Here is a 20080-nt window from a genome sequence, read left to right as displayed (position 1 = left end):
TCATTTCGATTATCGTCTTTTGAATTTCTTATTCCGTTTTTTCCTTGCCCACAAATCATCACCTTTTTATTTTTGGTAGGTCATCTTTTTTTTTTTTTTTGTCTTACAGATCGTCAATTATTTTTCCCCCGGGCTTAGCTGACTATTTTGTAACTTTTTCGTAACGTTTGGATTAGTTGAACTTTTCTTCGTTGCAGTCAACTGATCCCTCAAAAGTGTCATGATGTTTTCGTAGCATGTGTATTCGTGTGTGTGTGTGCTTGTTTGTTTTTGGCCGATGGAATAGGTTTTTTCTCGGTAGGCTACTGTTTATTTGTTGCTTCACATTTTGTGTTATGTTTTGGTCGTGTTTTTGTATTGAGTTCCGGAGTTGCACGTTTTTTTTATTTATTTTTTTTTTACTACTTTCATCTGTATTTCAGATTTTGGATGAAATATTTCGTTACTAGCACGCACAGAGGAAAGAGAAAGTGGAGCATTTAACCGTAATTTACTGTATTTCGTTTTCATCCGGATAATAGACAATCATACAGTCATTTTCTTGTTTTATCAATGAACTTTAAAACTAACAAATAAGCAAATTAGCGAGCAAATAAACAGACACACATAAAACCGGACGATGCTCTACAAATGAGCAATATCTCTCAAACATTATTTCCCATGACAAGACATCTCCATGAAAGGAAGGAAGTTTAATTATGAGGAGGACAGGTGGAGGTGGCCCACAAGGGGAGAGAGAGAGAGAGAGAGAGAGATGCGTTTAATGAGGCTATAAGTGATGAAAAAAAGGCAAGACCTCTATAAAATGAGTATTCTGGGAGTAAGTCGTTTTTGTGTTTTCCCCCTTTTTATTTAATATATACTGTATGTGTATATATGTATGTATATATATATATATATATATATATATATATATATATATATATATATATATATATATATATTAAAGTGCGTGTGCGCTCTTCAATACGTTTCAAGATGACGTTTGTATAACATGACCGCCCATCCTGTGATGGTATTATCGTGTAATCACTGTACTGGAATCTCTCTCTCTCTCTCTCTCTCTCTCTCTCTCTCTCTCTCTCTCTCTCTCTCTCTCTCTCTCTCTCTTTCCGGATAGGAGAGGGAAGCGTATACTGTGATATCTGCTTCTCCCATAATCTCCACGATGCCCTTCAAGTACTGGGAGATTTCAATGCCTCGTAGGCTCCGATCCGTTCAACTGTGAAATAATGAGGAAACTCGAACTTTAATGTAAGACCACGAGATTTATGCGATAAATTAAAGTGCTTTGGGCCTTTTTCTTCCGTTGAATTCATCTCTCTCTCTCTCTCTCTCTCTCTCTCTCTCTCTTATATGACTGCGCTGATCCGCACGCCCGCCCCCCCTCCAGGAAGTCTCTTCATCCTTAGCTCAGCACTCTTGAACACCTCGAGCATGGAAAATCGCTAATAAGAAAGTCTAATACAAAAGAAACAAGAGTGGTGACAAAGGGAGCCGTGGCGCTTCTGTTGAGCGTGAAGGCTGACAGGATGTTTATTACAGCTCAGGGTTAATATCAGCCCCAAAAGGAGCTCTGTGGAGAGAATGATAAAAAGCGTTTTCGGTGATGATGATGATGATGATAATGATGATGATGATGATGATGATTATTATTATTATTATTATTATTATTATTATTATTATTAAGCAAGAGCACGCACACTGATTTAGAACAAAACACAATGGCAGTGAAACGGCTAAGTGAGAATTGGAAGAATTGTTCGTCTAGATTAAGACGTAAAAGAATAGAGAATTCTTAAGCAAAAACGAGAAAACGTTAGCAAAGAGGAGAGCAAAATAAAGATAAAAGTATATAATGAAATAAGTAAAGATAAATCAGCATAAGGTAGATATACATAACGTAAGTAGTTGTTGAGTAAAAAAAAAGAGGAAGGCATAATTACAAGGCAAATACGTTGGTGTCAAGAGTTAGGTAAGAGTGTTTGTTTACGACCTGACCCCCATACATAGCAAAACATAAATACTGCTTTCCTAGCCCTTTATTATCTCAAGTTCTTTATACGCATAAGAACATAATTCATCACGTGGTACCTCTTGACAGGTGCAATTTAATTTCTAATTGTACTTAATTTCTGTTCACCTTGGAAATTCAGCTCTTTTGAAGATAGAGCTACAATTGAATTGGAATGCCATTTCATCACTGCATGAATGGGCTTAAAAAGAGAATATTTAATTTTGATCTTTTGAAGAACAAACTCCAAAATGGTGGATTTTAGCATTTTTACGGGAGTGCTTCCCTAATGGTACACATTGATATTTGAAAAATGGCATAGGTCTCAAGAGCTTCAGCCGCAATAATATAATGTTCTTTTACATTGCTCTATGCCTAAAGTTGCTCATTGCCTATGATAGTCATTACTTTTACGCAGCTTGCAATTACCTCGCGTCGGTCAAAGACGTACAACAATTACTTATTCTTGTGTAGGCGTGACATTGTAAATCTCTCTCTCTCTCTCTCTCTCTCTCTCTCTCTCTCTCTCTCTCTCTCTCAGGGAGTTTTGTCACGACTTCCCTCCGTAGCCGCTAATTGGAGATATTAATTATACCCCTCCAACGGCGGCCATTAGCTCCCGGGTAGTTGTATGTTCATGGTAGATGAAAAGCACGTGTGAATTGACGATTTTTTTTCTCCTTAAACTGAAATGGGTAATTTGTGTGATAATGAGTTTACATAAACACATTTTAAGCCCACTTCGATGATTTATATTTCCATCTGCTTTGGGGTGCTATCACTGTTGCATTGAGCTGCATACATTCTGGTACATAGTTTGCTCGTATTATGATTATTTAAAGAAAGGTGGTACTTCATCGTTGTAACATGTGATAGAAAGTGTGTGCGGTACAGCTGTCTCCTCCAAGTGCTGAAGGCTGGTGATTCGTTTTATCAAGGTGTTCTTCACTCATTGAAATGTACATTGTAATGCCGACTTTTACTTTCAAAAGGCTGTATGTTTTTCTCTTAGCCAAACGTATTGAATTGAAAAGCTTGTATTTATTTTCCTTGTGTTTAGGTAGTTCAGGATTACTGTTTTTCCAGTTGCAATTTTCTCACTGTAAATCATTTTTAAAAAATCTTCGAACCTAAGATATATGAGAATATTCTCCAAAGTGAAACGCAAAAGCCATGATGGCCAGACCGTTCTCATACTCGGCATAAATCTATCTTTAGATCAACTACGACTTACCTTAAAATCGTCGCCCCTTCCCCAAGAGAGAAATTAAGAAAGTTATGCCGACGATAATGTTCGGGTTCCTTTTGACTGATGGCGGACGTTCTAGGCAATCCATCAAACTGGCACTTGACAGAGAAAGGCCACAGAGAGAGAGAGAGACAGAGAGAGAGAGGCCTTCGTAAGTGTTGCTCCAAAAATAATGAAATGGAAATGTACATCGCAGCAAGTACGGACTATTTCGTCTTCTACTTACCTTGGCGAATTTGATATCTTCGTACTCTTGTAATTGGGTACACTTTTTTCATGTTTCATATTATTCTGAGACTGGTGTAAATTTAAGAAATGATGATAATCACAGAGGAAAAATAGTAAACTGAAATGATTCAGACACAGAGCTCTGCATTTAGTGAGAGAGTCAGTGGAATTTGGGTAAGCAGTCATCATTTTAGAAGTTCTGACCTTTGCATGCGTGAGATACAACGCAGCCTTTCGGAAAATACAGTTCAGCGTTTTCATGAGCTAAAGCATGAGTGTGAAAGTGCCCTATAGCAGTACTAGCAACGGAATGAAGATTCCTTTGGTCTTCTGTTCGGATCAACCCAGGGAGCTGAAAGTGAAAGTACCTGGTAATTAAGCATCCGGGTCACCTCTATAAAATTATAACGACACTGAATTCTAATTGGCCTCGCTTCGGGTAATTGACCATATATTGTAAGGCTGCATAAATGTCCTCGGTTTGGCATGGAGAAGTCCCACGGCGTGCCATGAGGTCAACCGAACGATTTTACACCGCGTATCCAAAGAATTGGGTCACACCTTTGTTATGTCAGTAGGTCGTCTAGTAGTCGGGACTGTAATTGTTTTCCAGTTTATATATACATTATATATGTATATGTATATGTATATGTATATGTATTATATATATACATATATATTGTGTGTGTGTGTGTCCACGTTCTTTTTCCAGTTACAGAGGTTGATGTCAGAGGATGAGTTACAAAGCTCCATGCTCTGCCCCACACATATTGAAGGCCTTATATGCCGATGAATGCTGGCGTTTCGTGGTGATCACCCATCCAAGTATTGATCGGATCCAAGGTGTCTACACTCCGGCTGCTGGGAAGACCTATGATATAACAAACGTGTTACCTTTGCATATATATATATATATATATATATATATATATGTACATACCATATATATATATATATATATATATATATATATATATATATAATTTTATTTAAGAATATTCGCTTGATACAATAATAAAGGATTTGTTGACATTCACGTTTAGCATTGGTAGAAACACACACACACACACACACACACACACACACACACACACACAAAGAATTGTCCAAAGAATCTACCAAACGCGCAGGAGGGATAGAACAAAACCACGTACGCCATCTAGTGTGAATTCAATTCATGAAACGGGAACAGCACCGCCCGGGATGCTGACCTACTTCAGTGACGATTGGAATCGCAAAGATAATTGGACCCGCCAGACGTGCGAGTCTAGAGCCTCTGGCGTCCCTCCTCTGCCTCCCCGACACCAGACCCCTCTCATCTAGCCAGGCGTGCTTGCAGAGAGCAGTGATTGTTAATGGTTGTCTTTTTGATGTACGTCCTCAGCAGTCGTTGGATTATGAGCTACAGCATATTCTCATCTGAAGCGTTTTCGATTTCTTCTAGTTTTCTTTCATTAAAACGGGTGATATTCTTTCATTAAAACGGGTGATATTCTTTCATTAAAACGGGCGATATTTTTTCATTAAAACGGGTGATATTCTTTCATTAAAACGGACGATAATCGTATTCAGAGACACAAATGCAAGTAGAAGACTTACGGATGATATAAAAGTATACGCACGCACGCTAAATTCTGTAACTGTACCACATATATTTGCACATGCGTATGCTTGGGTTAGTATGCGTAATATTCATTCCCATTCGTATGCGTCTTAACCAAGAAGTAAGATAAAAATAATTCTCTATCCTTTGTGTGGTTCCAACGTTACAATGCGTTTTAGCTAAGCATGCCCCTCCCTCCTACAGTACTCCTCTCTCCCACCCACCGCTCCCCGTCTATCATTACCATCGCATAGTTGGAGCAGACTTTCACCGTCGCCCCGAAATATGCGAGCTATGGCCACGGTCATGTCCTTTTCAGTCTTTCGGACTGTGAGTGATGTTTGAACTGGACTTTCGTCAGTCTGAAAATTTTCAGTATTTTGAACAGAGCTTTTCTCAGCATTTGAAACTGCAAAATAACTCGTAGCAGGACTCCCATTTGTCTTTGAAGCGATACATTCATTTTGAATGGAGTTTTTTAAGCCTGTGGAACACCAGCCTCATTGCAATTGGGGAGAGTTTATTCTTTGAAACCCAGTATCTTCATGGGATTTTATTTTAGCCTTGGGAACTTAAGTAGTTCAGTTTTGGGGCTTTTTCAATCTTAGAAACCATAGCGTAATTTTGCTTGGACATTTTTCAGCCTTGATGAGCTGCACCGCAATTCTGAATGGAGGTCTTTTCAGTCTTTGAAACCCGGGAGTTTTTTGAATGGGGACATTTTTCAGTCTTGGAAACCATGTAGTAATATTGTACGGTGTTTCATAGGAAAACTTTGAGTTTAGAGCATAAGTTGAAATAATAAAGCCAAAAGTTTTCAGCCCCACGTTAGATTTGTTGGTGATTCAGCCAACGGAGAGGATTTGCTTGCTGTTCTGGTATTTCAAGAGGATGTTAAAGTTATTATTAAAGTAAGACATCTCTCTGTTTATTCATCTTTTTGCTTTTTTAACCTTTTGTAATTCTAGCCCAGAAAGTAAAAGTGAATCGCTGACCCAAACTAGACCACTGAGTTTGTAACCCCAGTAGTTTTTTCTTCGACCCCATTTTTTAAGCTCATCAGATTATATCATCATCGTACAAGATGAGTTCTTTTAGGGATGGCAGAGTTGATATTAAACCGTGAAGGGCCGGTTAAATTATAGGAAGAATACGGTGGATTTCCAATTTATTATCAAGGTGTCACTTTCGTAGCAATAACAAAAAAATTCTGTGATGAATATATATTTTTATCATATGGTCAGTTCTGTGTCATAGGGTACACATTGAGAAAACACATTTATGTTATAATATCAAAGGAACTGAATTCTTTGTGTAAATCGGTATGATAGGCAGTACACAAAGGCGTGTGACTGATAGGCCTATGAAAAAAAGGAAATGTCTTTTTCTTATAAAACGGTTTTAAAAGATTTTGTGTGCATGCGCGCCCCTCCGAAATAAGTAAAAATATTTTCTTTTAAAAAGTAGTTAGCATAAATTTATTCAGTGAAATAGTCTAAATTTTTTTTTATTAAATAAGCCGAAATTAATTAGCTTATCAAATGGACTTAAATTTTTTATGTGAAAGGGGCTGAAATACATTTCCCTACGAGACGAACTAAAATCATCATATATTTTTTTTTCGCCTATGAAATGGGCTGAAATTAATTGGCTCCGGGTATTTCACTCGGGAGGAACGAAGTTATGCTGGAGGGTGACTAATAGCGATACTTTCTCTGAGAACAATCCCTCTATTTGCATAATGAAATACAGATGTCTTGGTTCTTGCGGCTTCCGAAGGCTGGTGATGGTTATTATTATCTTGACTTCTTTGAATACAGAACCAAAGAAAGGTGGGTGGGGTGGGGGAGGAGAAGAGGATGTAATGGAGGAGGGGGAGGGGGAGGGGAAAGGTGGTGGGTTATTTAGGTTTTGTGGGTAAGGGGTAATTCTAGGGGTTTCTGCGCTTAAACGGTGAAGGTACGGGCATGACATCTCAATATTCTTAGCCGAAATGGCGGTGCCCACTTTGCGTTTTCACTGGGGAACGGGAAACAGGAATGACGTCATCGTTGTTACTTTCTGTCGTCAGCAAAGATTTCATCTCGTGGTTTGAAATATCTTCAGATGCAGAGAAATCAAATTCAGCTCTGGAAAATGAACAGAATTTCCTTAAATGGAAATGGTTGACACGTACAAATTTACTCAGGTCCTCCGCTAAGCCCGTCTTGAGCAGGTTCACTGTGGGAATTTCGTTCGTATGAAATCACAGTTTTTCGAGTTAAATAAAATTATTCAAGTCGTTAACTCCGTTTCGTATCCTGTAACATTGTAATAAATAGAAATAGGAAGAAAGAGGCTATTTTTCAGTGTGTCTACTTTCGTTATTATTGTCACTAAAGTCATACTAAATGATCGTGCAGTATCATCTTGAAAAGTATGAGTGTATTAGCGGCTTCAAACGTATGAGTCATTTATATACACACCGAGATATATTTTTTTTTAGCGTCATGAAACGGTGTGATGGTTCGGAACCGTTACTGCCTAGATAATAACTGAGTCCATTTCACTTCGGTTATGATATAATCTTCCTTACTGGTTTTTTTTTCCTGGGATTAAAGCGGCATTCTTGATGTAGGTTGGGATTTCTTGAATACATATATATATATATACAGTGTATGTATATATATATATATATATATATATATATATATATATATATATATGTATATATAATATATATAAATATATATATATATATATATATATATATATATATATATATATATATAAATTTCTCTGGGAGGGATGACCCATATTTCCCAAAAACAAAGGAAGAGGGTCGGGACCATTAAGAGAAAGTCCATCTTACTCCGGACATGGAAGAGTACATATTTTTACTATTATTTATTGCTTGTATAAGATGCATAAAATTACTGGCGAGGTGCATTAACTAGAAATAGTTGAGCAATTCCCGTAGAGTTTGGCGCGCGGACAAAGGCTTTTACTAGCACCCAATTTTGTAGAAAATCAGGGGGATATCGTTTAGATCACCAAAGTAGTATTTTGTAGGGAGGGGATGTCGCTTCTGTTGACGTCGATAAGCCCTCCTCGTAGGTGTATGAAAGGACTAATATTGTGTGAGTTTGCTGCACAGGTGTTTCATCTGGCATTTTGTTCATTAGTTGAAACTTGAATTTGACAGACCATTGGTTTTTGTGTAGACACCCCTTTATATATATATATATATATATATATATATATATATATATATATATATATATATATATATATATATATATATATATATATATATATATATATATATATATATATATGTATATATATATATATATATATATTATAGACACTCCCTTTTATATATATATATATATATATATATATATATATATATATATATATATATATATATATATATATATATGTATATATATGTAAATTTATATTTATAAAATATATTTATACATATATGTATGTGTGTTTGTGTTTATGTGTACGGGTGCGCCCGTGCAGCCTTAGTAAATTATTATTCCTTTTTCCTTTTTCTATTTTCTTTTTATCTCGTACTTCTTTATCATTGAGGTTATTGTACAGCATAAAAAGAAGAACCATTCGATTTGCACGCATAGATAAAATAGACTTTTAGTGATTCAGTGCGATTTTAACTTGGCTTTAAATGAAAAATATTAAAACGAAGAAAAAAACATTTGAATGGTTAAAGTATTAATACAATTTATTTATTCAATTTTTTTTAGATCTAGGAAGAACTTTAAAATAATGTTCCTGCATTGCCAGCCTATTCAAAACAGAATTAAAATTTTTCCACAATATAAATTTTCTGAAATTGCAAGGTCAGTTAATACCACGAGTTAATTGAACGCGTGAACCTGTTTAACGTAAGTTGACTTTTTTTTTTATTTTCATTAAATAGACAATTTACTTAATTTTCAAATTAGAGATCCATTCAGGCTTGCTGTGTGGGTGTGTGTGTGTGTGAGAGAGAGAGAGAGAGAGAGAGCATTTAGCTGACAATTTTTTTTTTTTTTTCTGAAGTGCGCTGATATGAGCTCCAGAGAAAGAGGCGGGTAGATATTGTGTGTGTGTATGAAAGAGAGAGAGAGAGAGAGAGAGAGAGAGAGAGAGAGAGAGAGAGAGCATTTAGCTAATAATAATTTTTTTATCTTCTGAAGTGCTCATATGAGTTCCAGAGAAAGAGGCGAATAGATACTTTATTTGTGTGTGTATGTGTGTGTGTGAGAGAGAGAGAGAGAGAGAGAGAGAGAGAGAGAGAGAGAGAGAGAGAGAGAATGTGGTCAGAGTACATCCTTATTTAGCCAGCAGCTACTTCACTGCGTTGTCCTGCAACGCTTCAGTGCCGACGAAGGTGCTGTTTTGTACGTTTGGATATCGGGATTCTAAATCTTCCTGAATCATGAAGTGTAACTCATCTTCCGAGAATATTAACGAGAATAGAGGGAGGATCTGAAGAGGCACAAGTCTGAATTGCACCATTAAGACTTTTTAAGATACTATTAATATTATTATTATTAGTGCTGTATTTTTTTTATCTGCCATTTCTTACTAAGGTCATGATATTGTAGGCAACCTTATTTTATATTTTTCCTCATTTGGATAACTAGTATTTTTATATTATTTATTTTATTTTTTCCAATTATTAACTAGTATTTCTATATAATTAAAAAAAGAATTCGCGGAAACAGATAAACGAAAAGTAATTTCTTTCAAGGCTAGAATATGTTTCAGTATATTTGAAAAAATAAGTTTTAATAATGTCAACGTGAAAAATGATACGTTTAAAAACATGCTTAATTCGAAAATAGGTTTTAATATAATATTATATATGATATTGACAATCTGAAAATGACTGCGAAAGCATGTATACCTCAAAATTAAATCTCATAATGTACCACTTGTAATAATGTTGACAATAGTGTCGATGAGTGCAAAACAGTATAATTCAAAATTATTTGAATATATACCATTGTAATAATGTTGACAGTAGTAACGATGAGTGCAAAATATTATTCGGAGACTTACCTTGATCTTTTTGCGCTACCTGCGATCAGAGCTCCATTAGTATTTAATAAATGGTGGGCATTTTGAATGAGAGAAAATTCATCGCCGGAATTCGAAACTTTTATGGTCCAGGGAGTTCCCTGCGCGAATTATTGCGAATTATTTGCAGCGAATGCTAATGAACCAGAAGGCTGGAAAAAAAAATTATAATAATTCAAATTATCTGTATTCTTTCGTACAGAAGAAATCAAAAAGTTTATTAAAGTTAAAAAGATTAGATTTTAGACGCTGTTTCTAAAATCCTATTGTGAAACTTGATATTTATGTGAATCAGATCAGTGTATTTGTGCGTCTAAATGTCTTCAGATTGAATTCTGCTCGATGAGTTATTTTCTTTCTTTTAGAAGTACTTTTATTATTTCTGTTTTCATTTTCCCCGGTGTTTGATATATAAAATCACGTGTGAGAATGATTATAAGAAAAAATATATATATATATATATATATATATATATATATATATATATATATATATATATATATATATATATATATATATATATATATCTCTCTCTATATATATATATATATATATATATATATATATATATATATATATATATATATATATATATATATATATATATATATATATATATATATATATATATATATATATATATATATATATATATATATACTTGCAAATCTATTCAACTTTCTCTTTCAATATAAAGCCGAATTTTCTCGAAAATATTATTTCTAATCGCTTCCCAACAGGGAGAGCTCATTCAGTAAATCTCGTGCCGCCGCGGAATGCGTTAATGGCAGGAAAAAAAATTATCCTTTTTAAGCGATTGATAATAAAAATCCCCGTCGCAACCGGAAGGATGAAGTCACCCTTTTACCCACTTGTCCTTCCCCCGTCGAGATCCTGCAGCAGTTAATTTGAGATAGCGCGTATCGGACATTGCGTCCTCGCCGAACCGGTTGATCCTGCTGGTGCAAATGATCCCTTCCGGAAGGTAAGTGCTCCCGAAGTCCTCCTGCTCCTCCTCCTCCTCCTCCTCCTCTGAAGGACAAGACAGGAAGGTGTAATCCCCAACAGGGCTAGGCGTCTATGCGGTGCGCCAGACGGCAGTGTGTCGAGTCAGGATACTGGCCTGGGAGATCTAGGGGGAGAGAGGAGGAGGCCTTAGGATAAAAGACCGGTCGAGAGAGAGAGAGAGAGAGAAGGTCCAGGGGTATGAATAAAGGGTGTGGGATGTTCTAGGATGGGAGTGGTGAGGGTGGGGATCCTAGTGTGGCGGGGGAGGGGGATGGATCCTGCAATCCCTCAGGACAAGGAGCATGAGAGTGGGTTGTGTGTGTACCTTTCGTATCCTTAGGGCAGTTCATGCATTCCTTTGATTTCTTTGTTTTCTTTTTATCTTCCCCGCTCCATCTTCCTTGGAGACCCGACTTCGGGGATTGGCCGCTTCTTGCAGGGTTTTTTAAGGACTGTTTTAAACACCTTTTTATGCCATTTTAATGTATATTTAATATTAGCGTCTTATGAGGCTATTCATGAGTGAAGGAACATATGCACTTCTATAATGGCATGTGATACGCCTGCTATCTTTTTCAAATACATACTTGATGTAAGACTCCATTAAAATGAAAATTTGTCTATGGAAGCAGGAAAATGCATTTTTTACGGTAACATATAATATTTTCTTCATCGTCTTTTGAACGTAGAAATAATATTATCAACCTCTAAGAGGAAAATTCGTTAGGGTTTCCAGTGAGAGAACTTCATTTTGACTCAAGGGCACACCGATAACAAGAAAGGATTAACATCAAACCAATGATCTTCCTTTCCATGCTTCACTAACTGCGAAATGTCTAGAATTTCTGCGTTTTGATTTTGACCATTTTATTTTGGAATTTTTGATTCTGGCCACTTTAATTTTTTCTCGATGCATTGCGGGTTGGAGGTTAGTTCCTTTGTTTCTAACTTTTTCAAGTTTTTTTTTTTCCTCGGAAAATATGTGAATGCATTGGATGACCAATATTTTTTTTTTTTTTTTGGATGTAGGGGTTCAGAATTCGGAAAAATTTCATTAAATAATTAATTAAGATTATTCTGCTTCCATAAAGATCAGTACGAGAAAGCATGTAAGTTGATATCTTTTCATATTGTCATAACTTTCAAATATATTTCTTTTATAGTGATTCATTTTGTATGCGTAAGGACAATTGAGAAAACTGTCTGTGTCCATTTTCTGAAAGTGAACGTACCAGTTAGTTCGAACTCTTTCGGAGTGAAAGTAACCAAAATATCCTTGAACTGGCCGTGTGCTGATTACAACCATAATGAGCATTATGCTTTTGGTATGAATACATTTTATATTCTTAACTTAAGCAGTTGTACTATGAGAAGCATAATTTCGTTCATTCGATGTTATACATGTATTTTTTATGGCGCCGTTTATAACCCTCGAAAATCCAAAATATAATTAAGGTCTTCAATTATTTTTTTTTTATATAGATTGGTAAGTATGGAAGCAGACTTTTCGATGTGATAGATCGGGAAATGACACATGCAGTGAATTAATTCTTTCACAACCTATCAGATAAAGAAATGAAAGCATGGTTATGATTTTATATATCTTGATGTGTTTAAATATCTGTTTTCCTTTCTGTCTATCTATCTATCTATCTATCTATCTATCTATCTATCTATCTATCTATCTATCTCTATATATATATATATATATATATATATATATATATATATGTGTGTGTGTGTGTGTGTGTGTGTGTGTGTGTGTGTGTATATTTGTGTGTGTATATTTGCAACAAATCGGTCAGCATCTGACGAAACTAAAAATAATTTAGTAATTGCTTGTATCAAAGAATGCAGTAGATTCAAGTTTCCAAGGAGAGGGAATAAAAGTTTCTCTTTACTCTGAGATTCAAATATAAATAATATTTTTGGCATTGTTTCAGGAAAAACGTTTCATATCGAACGTAAAAAAGTAAGTGATCAGATTCTATCCGCTCCTCTTTTCTATAGCAAGGGTGAAAGTGGAACATCAGAACTTTTTGAAGAAAACAGCAGAATCTCCAGCGCCGAAAGTATGTGGGTTAAAGAAAGGCTACCCACCCAGACAGTCCCTTGGATGACAGATTCTGAGGAATTTGTCGATGAAAGAGCTGGAAACCTAGAAAGCTAGCAAAATACCCATTATTTAGCTGCGTAAACGCTGGAAAGTTGGGGATCCGAGTCTTCGGCCGTCCATTAATCCGTTGCATAGCCCGTCGCTACTCAGACTTTCCCCTCATCAGCAGCCCTTGGCCAGATGATGATTTTCTTTATATATAATATATATTATATATATATATATATATATATATATATATATATATATATATATATATATATATATATATATAATGTATCTATCTCTATATATATAATACCCTGTACTTCTTAGGCAAACGTAATTAACATTAACATCCTGTTCATTGTTGCAAGGCTACAAAGTAAACTCCTATTATTTTTTCAAAACTCTCAGTACCTAAAATATTTTTTTTTTACTAAAAATATACACAGTAGACACACAGAAAGAACGATCAAACCACAGAAAATGAATGACCAAAAGGTCCACACCGCATTTCGTGGTGTGCAAACTTTTAAGCGTTTCCGCTATTCTAGAAAGAAAGATTCGGGAATGCTAAGCGGACGGAGTGTGGACTCGATAGTCTGCCATCACTGAGGCTAACAACGCGGAGAATAGTAGCCCAACGGCGGGAATGAATCACGCAAGAGGGGAAAAAGGGAAAACGGCTAAGCAGATCGTTTGGAAGGTAATTAATCACAAAAATAAAAATATGTATGGAAAATATATAGACGAGAATCTGTCGATTTTAGATGCAGACTAAGCTATAAATTGGGGAGAACGTCTTTGTAACTCGTTTTAAAGGGAATTACCAGCGTAAGGAGAAAAGGTGCAGCGAAAAGGGTAGACTTAAAGAATCTGTCGATTGCAATTGAAACATAGTATTCATACAATGGAATTCAGATGGACATGAAAAAGACGTGATAAGATAAATACCTTTTGGGTGAGAATGAAAATTATACCGTCTGGGAATGATTGTGGAAAAAATTACAGGACCTTTCTCTTCATCTACGATCAGCCAGAGCATAGGCGAAAAAATCGCACTGATAAGAAACAGAAATCAAGTGAATGTTCTTTTTTACGAGAGCTTGACTTCACCTCCTCCCCAGAGTTTGCAGCTTCTCTAGAAAATTCTCAGACTGCACGTATCACTTCCAGAGGGCAAAACGTTCTAGGAATGTTGATGCTCATTCATTCTGCTCATTTGTTTGCAACATGTCAACATGGAACCCAGTTTCCCCGTTCGGGTAATCAGCACTTGGCATCAGTCATTACCAGAAGTAATCGTATATCAATCTTCTGACAAGCGATCATAAACTTGTAGTGCATAAACACACGGTGACTTTTTTACCGGGCAGTTGTTAAAGTTATGGCCCGATATTTCCTGTGACGTTTTTGAACTTACATTGTTGGAAAATATGTGCGGTTCTTTTTATTGTCTTTTAATGAAATATTTTTGGTGGAAACTAACAGTTATTAAGAATTAGGGCCAGAATTATGGTCAATGTGTGAATGAAAAGGATGTATCTTTTACTCCGGATCGTTGAAAATTACGTCCCATTGAAAATATAAAAAAATTTATTGAACGACTCGTTTTTATTTAAAAAAAAAACAAAAATAAATGTTTGTATCATAAACGGTAAAAAAAATTGGAAAGATTTTAGATAAAATGGAAATGGGAAGGGATAGTTTTATGAATTATCCACGTTTTAATTAAATCTACTATCTTTTTTTTTTTTTAGCTGAAGAATCTCTCAACTGAGGAAGATTACGTCCTTGATATTATGTTTACAGTGCTTTTCAGTCTTCCCTTTTTTTATTATTCTGAATTATGCCCAAATGAATTGTGAACCGGAAATTGCTCTTCTCATGTTTTGTCTTTTGAATTCCGAGATGAAACACTCGGTGCTTATTTCGGCAGAATTACTCGTCGTATCCGAATTATCAGGAATCCTATTAATTAAACTACTCTTACTATAGCGATTACATGTTACGTATTTTAAGCAGGCTTAAGCGATCCTGGCCATATCGTTTAATTTTCTTAGGTATGTTATTATAAAAAAAATACTGAAAATAGTTGTAGTAATAATGCTTTAGTGAATAACAGGAAACTTGGTGTCGAATATTTCTCCTCTGACATTATAGGTTATGCTTGTGCTGTATTCATGCTGTGAATTCCAGAACAGAACGATGAAATCAGTGATGCTTGAGCGCTGTTAATTACATTTCCTTTAAGCATCTTTTTTTTTTTTTTTGCTTTCGGTTTGGATCTTTTGGTCACGAATTCATTTGCGGAAGATTTCAGAATTTATGAAAACTGAGGAAAATTTTTTTTACTTTTCATTGAAATAATTCTGATTTGTTCTTCACTAAATGAGTATCAAGTGTGTATGGTGGTTCTGAGATAATTTTAAAATGGGTCACTTCTATTTGGAAAACCGTAAAAAACAAAAGAAATGAGTTTTTGCTTATTCTTCGCCAAGCGAGAATTAATTTCGTATGGTAATAGGGATCACAAGCGCATTGTAATCAGGATTTTTCATTTAATAATCCAAAAGGTTTAACGACAGAACCACGTAAGAGACGCAGAAAATTTCGTCACCTCGCGCACTTATGCATCCTTGGATTTGCTGAGACGTCAGCTGATGTGTACTAGAAATGAATGTTTAATTTTTTTTTTCACTTATCATCGAATCCAGGAACGTCAAATTGCCGTGGATATATTATTTTTTAATGTTAAATCCCACTTGTTATTAGATAAATCCCGTTTGATTATGTTCCGCGCGCAGTACATTTTACTGCAGTGACTCGGCTGACAAGTACGAGATAGGTGGAGCGCATGAGAAAACCTACGGGGTTTGTACTTACATCTTGGAAGTCTGAGATCGTACTCATGGTGAACGTTGTTGTGTGGAAGACGCCGTGAAGTAACTCCAATAAGGACAACGTTAGGGACACACACAAACACACACTGTGTTAAAATCACACTCTCAGTCGCGCTTAAATCCACGACGGCGACCTAAGAGGACACAAGTTGGTAACTGCGGTACCCATTACGTTTGCTATTGGTTACACTCGTAAGTAAGCTTTGCAAAGGTAATTAGGGCCTTCAAGCACATTATCTGTGGCACCACTTTCAAATACTTCCCAGTTACGATCCTTGCCATGGCTGTTGCATTATGTCTGCTAGAAATTGCACAGGCTGGCACTATTGAGGCACTGCTGTTGGTTATTGGCACTGTTTGATAATCTCCAGGAATTGCACTGATTTCATACAGTAACGTAATTACATCCAAAAACACCACAAGGGTTTGAAGATCACATCACACTGAAGTACACCAAAGATCCATGAGAGACGAAGGCATTTAACTTCCTCTGATGGCACTCTCGAGGCTGGGCACCGTTATGCGGGTGCTCAGGTGAGATGTCCAGGTGAGACGGGATGTGGGCGGTGGTGTCGCAGTGCCGTGACTTTGCGCAGTGGCGGGAGGACGAGAGTGAAGACCCTCGCTCTCATGTGGCCCTGTGTTCCAGCACGGTTGTCGAAGTCACCGCCTAGTGATCACAAACCTTTTGTTCTGTGTCTCCAGAACTCCTGCTCTTCCGCCTGAACTCGGACAGATTTAAGAACCTCCTTCGATGCATCCGCGGGCATCAATAACAACGACAAGGAACGTGAAATAAAACGAGAAAAAATGACAGTCCAGCAATGGAAACGTCGTCAACCGCGCCTGTTGGTCCAGCCCCCTCCCAGCGGCCCCGCCCAGTCCAGGTGAGCGCTTGAGCTAACGAGAACTGGAGCACCTGAGTTCCTGACACGCGCCCCACTACCCAACTCCCGTACCCACAGTCAACATCTCGTCTTCACTCTTAGGATTTCAATACGGTTTTAAGGGCCTTTTTTTTATGTCGTCCTTTCTCCATTGACCATCTAGGGCGGCTAATTTAGTTCATATCCTTCTTGTAGGGTTAAATGCCTCTCAATAATTGGCTTGTATTCCTATGAGCTCTCATCGTAATTGTATAATATATCTGCTCTTTTGTTTTGAAAGGACACAAAAACCTTTTCTTACTTTTCTTCATTAAATTGGGGATTTCATGAACTTCTTAAAAGCACGAAAAGAAAGTCAGAGGGCTCTAATCTAATGCCCTCTTCTTCCATTTAGGTTGTAGAAGAAAATTCTTATAGACAAAATTTTTCTTCATAGCATTTACTAATGACTTTAATGGTAATTTCAAGAGTTCCTCTCCTACTATCTTTTTGATGTAAAATATCTGCTTTAGGAACCCGATCTCGCTTGCAACGATCGTCAGTTTAATATGCGCCTCCAGGCATCATTATATCATCACTTTCACGTGTCTTATTGCTCTGACGAGGCCAGGAATATTCCCCCTCCCCCAACACGTATTGTCTTCGGCCTTTCTTTCAGTGCCAGACTTCCAATCCCCGAAAGAGCTGAGCGAAAGCCCTTCCTCTGGGCGTGGTCTGGAGTTAGGTGCAGGCGTGGTTTCAGAGGCGGGGGGGACAGTACCGCCCACGCACCGTCGAGGGTGACTCAAAAGATCCTGCCACGCCCACCGGATCTGGGGCAGTGTGGCGCGGGGGCGAAGTGGCTCCTCCTATTATACGCCAACTTTTACGCCCTTTCTCGTGTGTTTGATTAATCTGTCCACGTTACCAGACCCTTTTCGGGACACTATGGGTCGTTTATTCATTGGGCTGAGACCCACAACGCCTGGGGCGGGCTGGGGGTCCCGTTCTCCGGTCGCTAGCCCTAAATCTACAGTTTTTCTCTCTCTCTCTCTCTCTCTCTCTCTCTCTCTCTCTCTCTCTCTCCCCTCTCTCTCTCTCTCTCTCTCTCTCTCTCTCCTGGAGAAGAGCATGTTGTCGTCGATTAGGCTGAAGAGTAGTAATATTCGTAGGAGGGGGAGGAGGGGGCCCAGATGTATACGTAGAAGGCGGGGGAGGAGTAGGAGGAGGAGGAGGAGGAGGAGGAGATGGTGGTGGAGATGTCTGTGCGAAGGAAAGTGAGAAATGAAAGGACATCCTTGGTCTACTTGAGGAGTCGTGCATTCTAACGGCTGGAAAAAGAGGCTAACGCTTCCATTATCTCGAGCAGAGCGCGCGCTGCGGGGGAGGAGGGAATTATGGCGCTGCATTAGTGAAATTATTTCTTTCGTACGTAGTTGTAGTTACCTGTAATTATTTTACGGAATGGTTACTTTGCCGCATTCATTGGCTCTTTATCAACAATGATCTAATGTTTTTTTTTTCATTGCTATCGGCGTAATTGCCATAATAAACTTTCTTCTTAATAGGAAGGTTAGCTAGCATGCGAAGTATAGTGTTATTTATTTATGGATGCGTGCAAGTATGGATGTTTCGGTCCAAAGTTTAAAGTTGATGTGTGTGATGGATATATATAAGCATTTTATATATATATATATATATATATATATATATATATATATATATATATATATATATATATATATATATATATACTGCATATATATAGTATATATATATATATATATATATAGTATATATTTATATATATATATATGTGTGTGTGTATGTTTATATTTGTGTGTTTTTTCTGAGTATTTATTTTAAGATTTATTTTTACTTTTATTTTTACATAAATTATCCTTTTACTGTGTATTCCAGTATATCTTTGTTTTTCTTCGCCCCACTGAGGGAAACCCCAGTCATGCTCTCTTTGCACGTAGGCGTGATTTATATATGTTTGAAGTTATTAGAGACCTTACTAACTACTAACTGATAACTACTAACTGATGGCTTGTAATAACAAAGAGAGAGTAAAAATCTATCTGTACATCTGTCTATCTACTCATTCAATTATGTATGCACGTTAACTTGAAAAGTATTATTAAAAATCGTCGACATCTTTTTGAACTCGTAGTTCTAGTCCAGTGGCAAAGATTCACAGTGTGATTTAAGCCCCCTAAGAAATTCCATTAAGACTGGGGATATTGAGTGAGATTTTATAGGTTTTACCGAAAGGTAGTTGCTTTGTTCTTTTCGTGCTGGGTAAAGTTTTACGGGAGTAAAGCAAAGTTGAAAGAAGTTTATGTTTTAAAAGCGTTTTATTTATAATAGAAAGGTTGCTTAGTTCTCGTTTCAAGGAGTATCGTATGAATTATAAGCTTGAGAATAATAGATGCATTACAATATCTTGAACAGATGAATGCATTGCAACACAATGTTCATTGATATATTGTAGCCTTGAAAAACGATATTAAAAACATTTCATAAATCGCATCATTTTGACAGACACACATATATATATAAGTATATATACAGTATATATATATATATATATATATATATATATATATATATATATATATATATATATATATATATATATATATATATATATATATATATATATATATATATATATATAGAATCTACTGGTCACTTTTACCAGACACATATGTAATTCCTAATATACAATGCCTCTTTAACCCTGAATTCTTCAAATTTTTGGATATGCTTGTAACTACAATATATATATATATATATATATATATATATATATATATATATATATATATATATATATATATATATATATATATATATATATATATATAAATATATATATATATATATATATTGCACATACATACATAATACATACATACACATATTTACTTCCATTAATGTCGAAGAAAAGACCGGTTAAATTTATTAAACGAAACAAAGACCAATTTTTTAAGGAGTGTAACTTTTCCCCATGTAATCTGTAGAGTAAC

The 20080-nt window shown here is 36.2% G+C and overlaps 1 protein-coding gene across 1 annotated transcript in view; it reads right to left on the bottom strand.

Annotated features, from left to right (window-relative positions):
• The window catches only part of LOC136834311 (Kruppel-like factor 2), a 400573-nt gene extending 384115 nt beyond the window's left edge, over positions 1–16458 (bottom strand). The window contains exon 1 of the mRNA XM_067096789.1: positions 16163–16458. Coding sequence (XP_066952890.1) covers positions 16163–16189 — 27 coding nt within the window. The 5' untranslated portion in view covers positions 16190–16458. The remainder of the gene's footprint in view (positions 1–16162) is intronic.
• Between the last annotated feature and the right edge of the window lie 3622 nt (positions 16459–20080).

The sequence above is a fragment of the Macrobrachium rosenbergii genome, chromosome 53, assembly GCF_040412425.1.
Source record: "Macrobrachium rosenbergii isolate ZJJX-2024 chromosome 53, ASM4041242v1, whole genome shotgun sequence".
NCBI classification, from domain to species: Eukaryota; Metazoa; Arthropoda; class Malacostraca; order Decapoda; family Palaemonidae; genus Macrobrachium; species Macrobrachium rosenbergii.
Note: the sequence above shows the minus strand (reverse complement) of the source record. Positions and strands in the feature narration are given on the sequence as shown.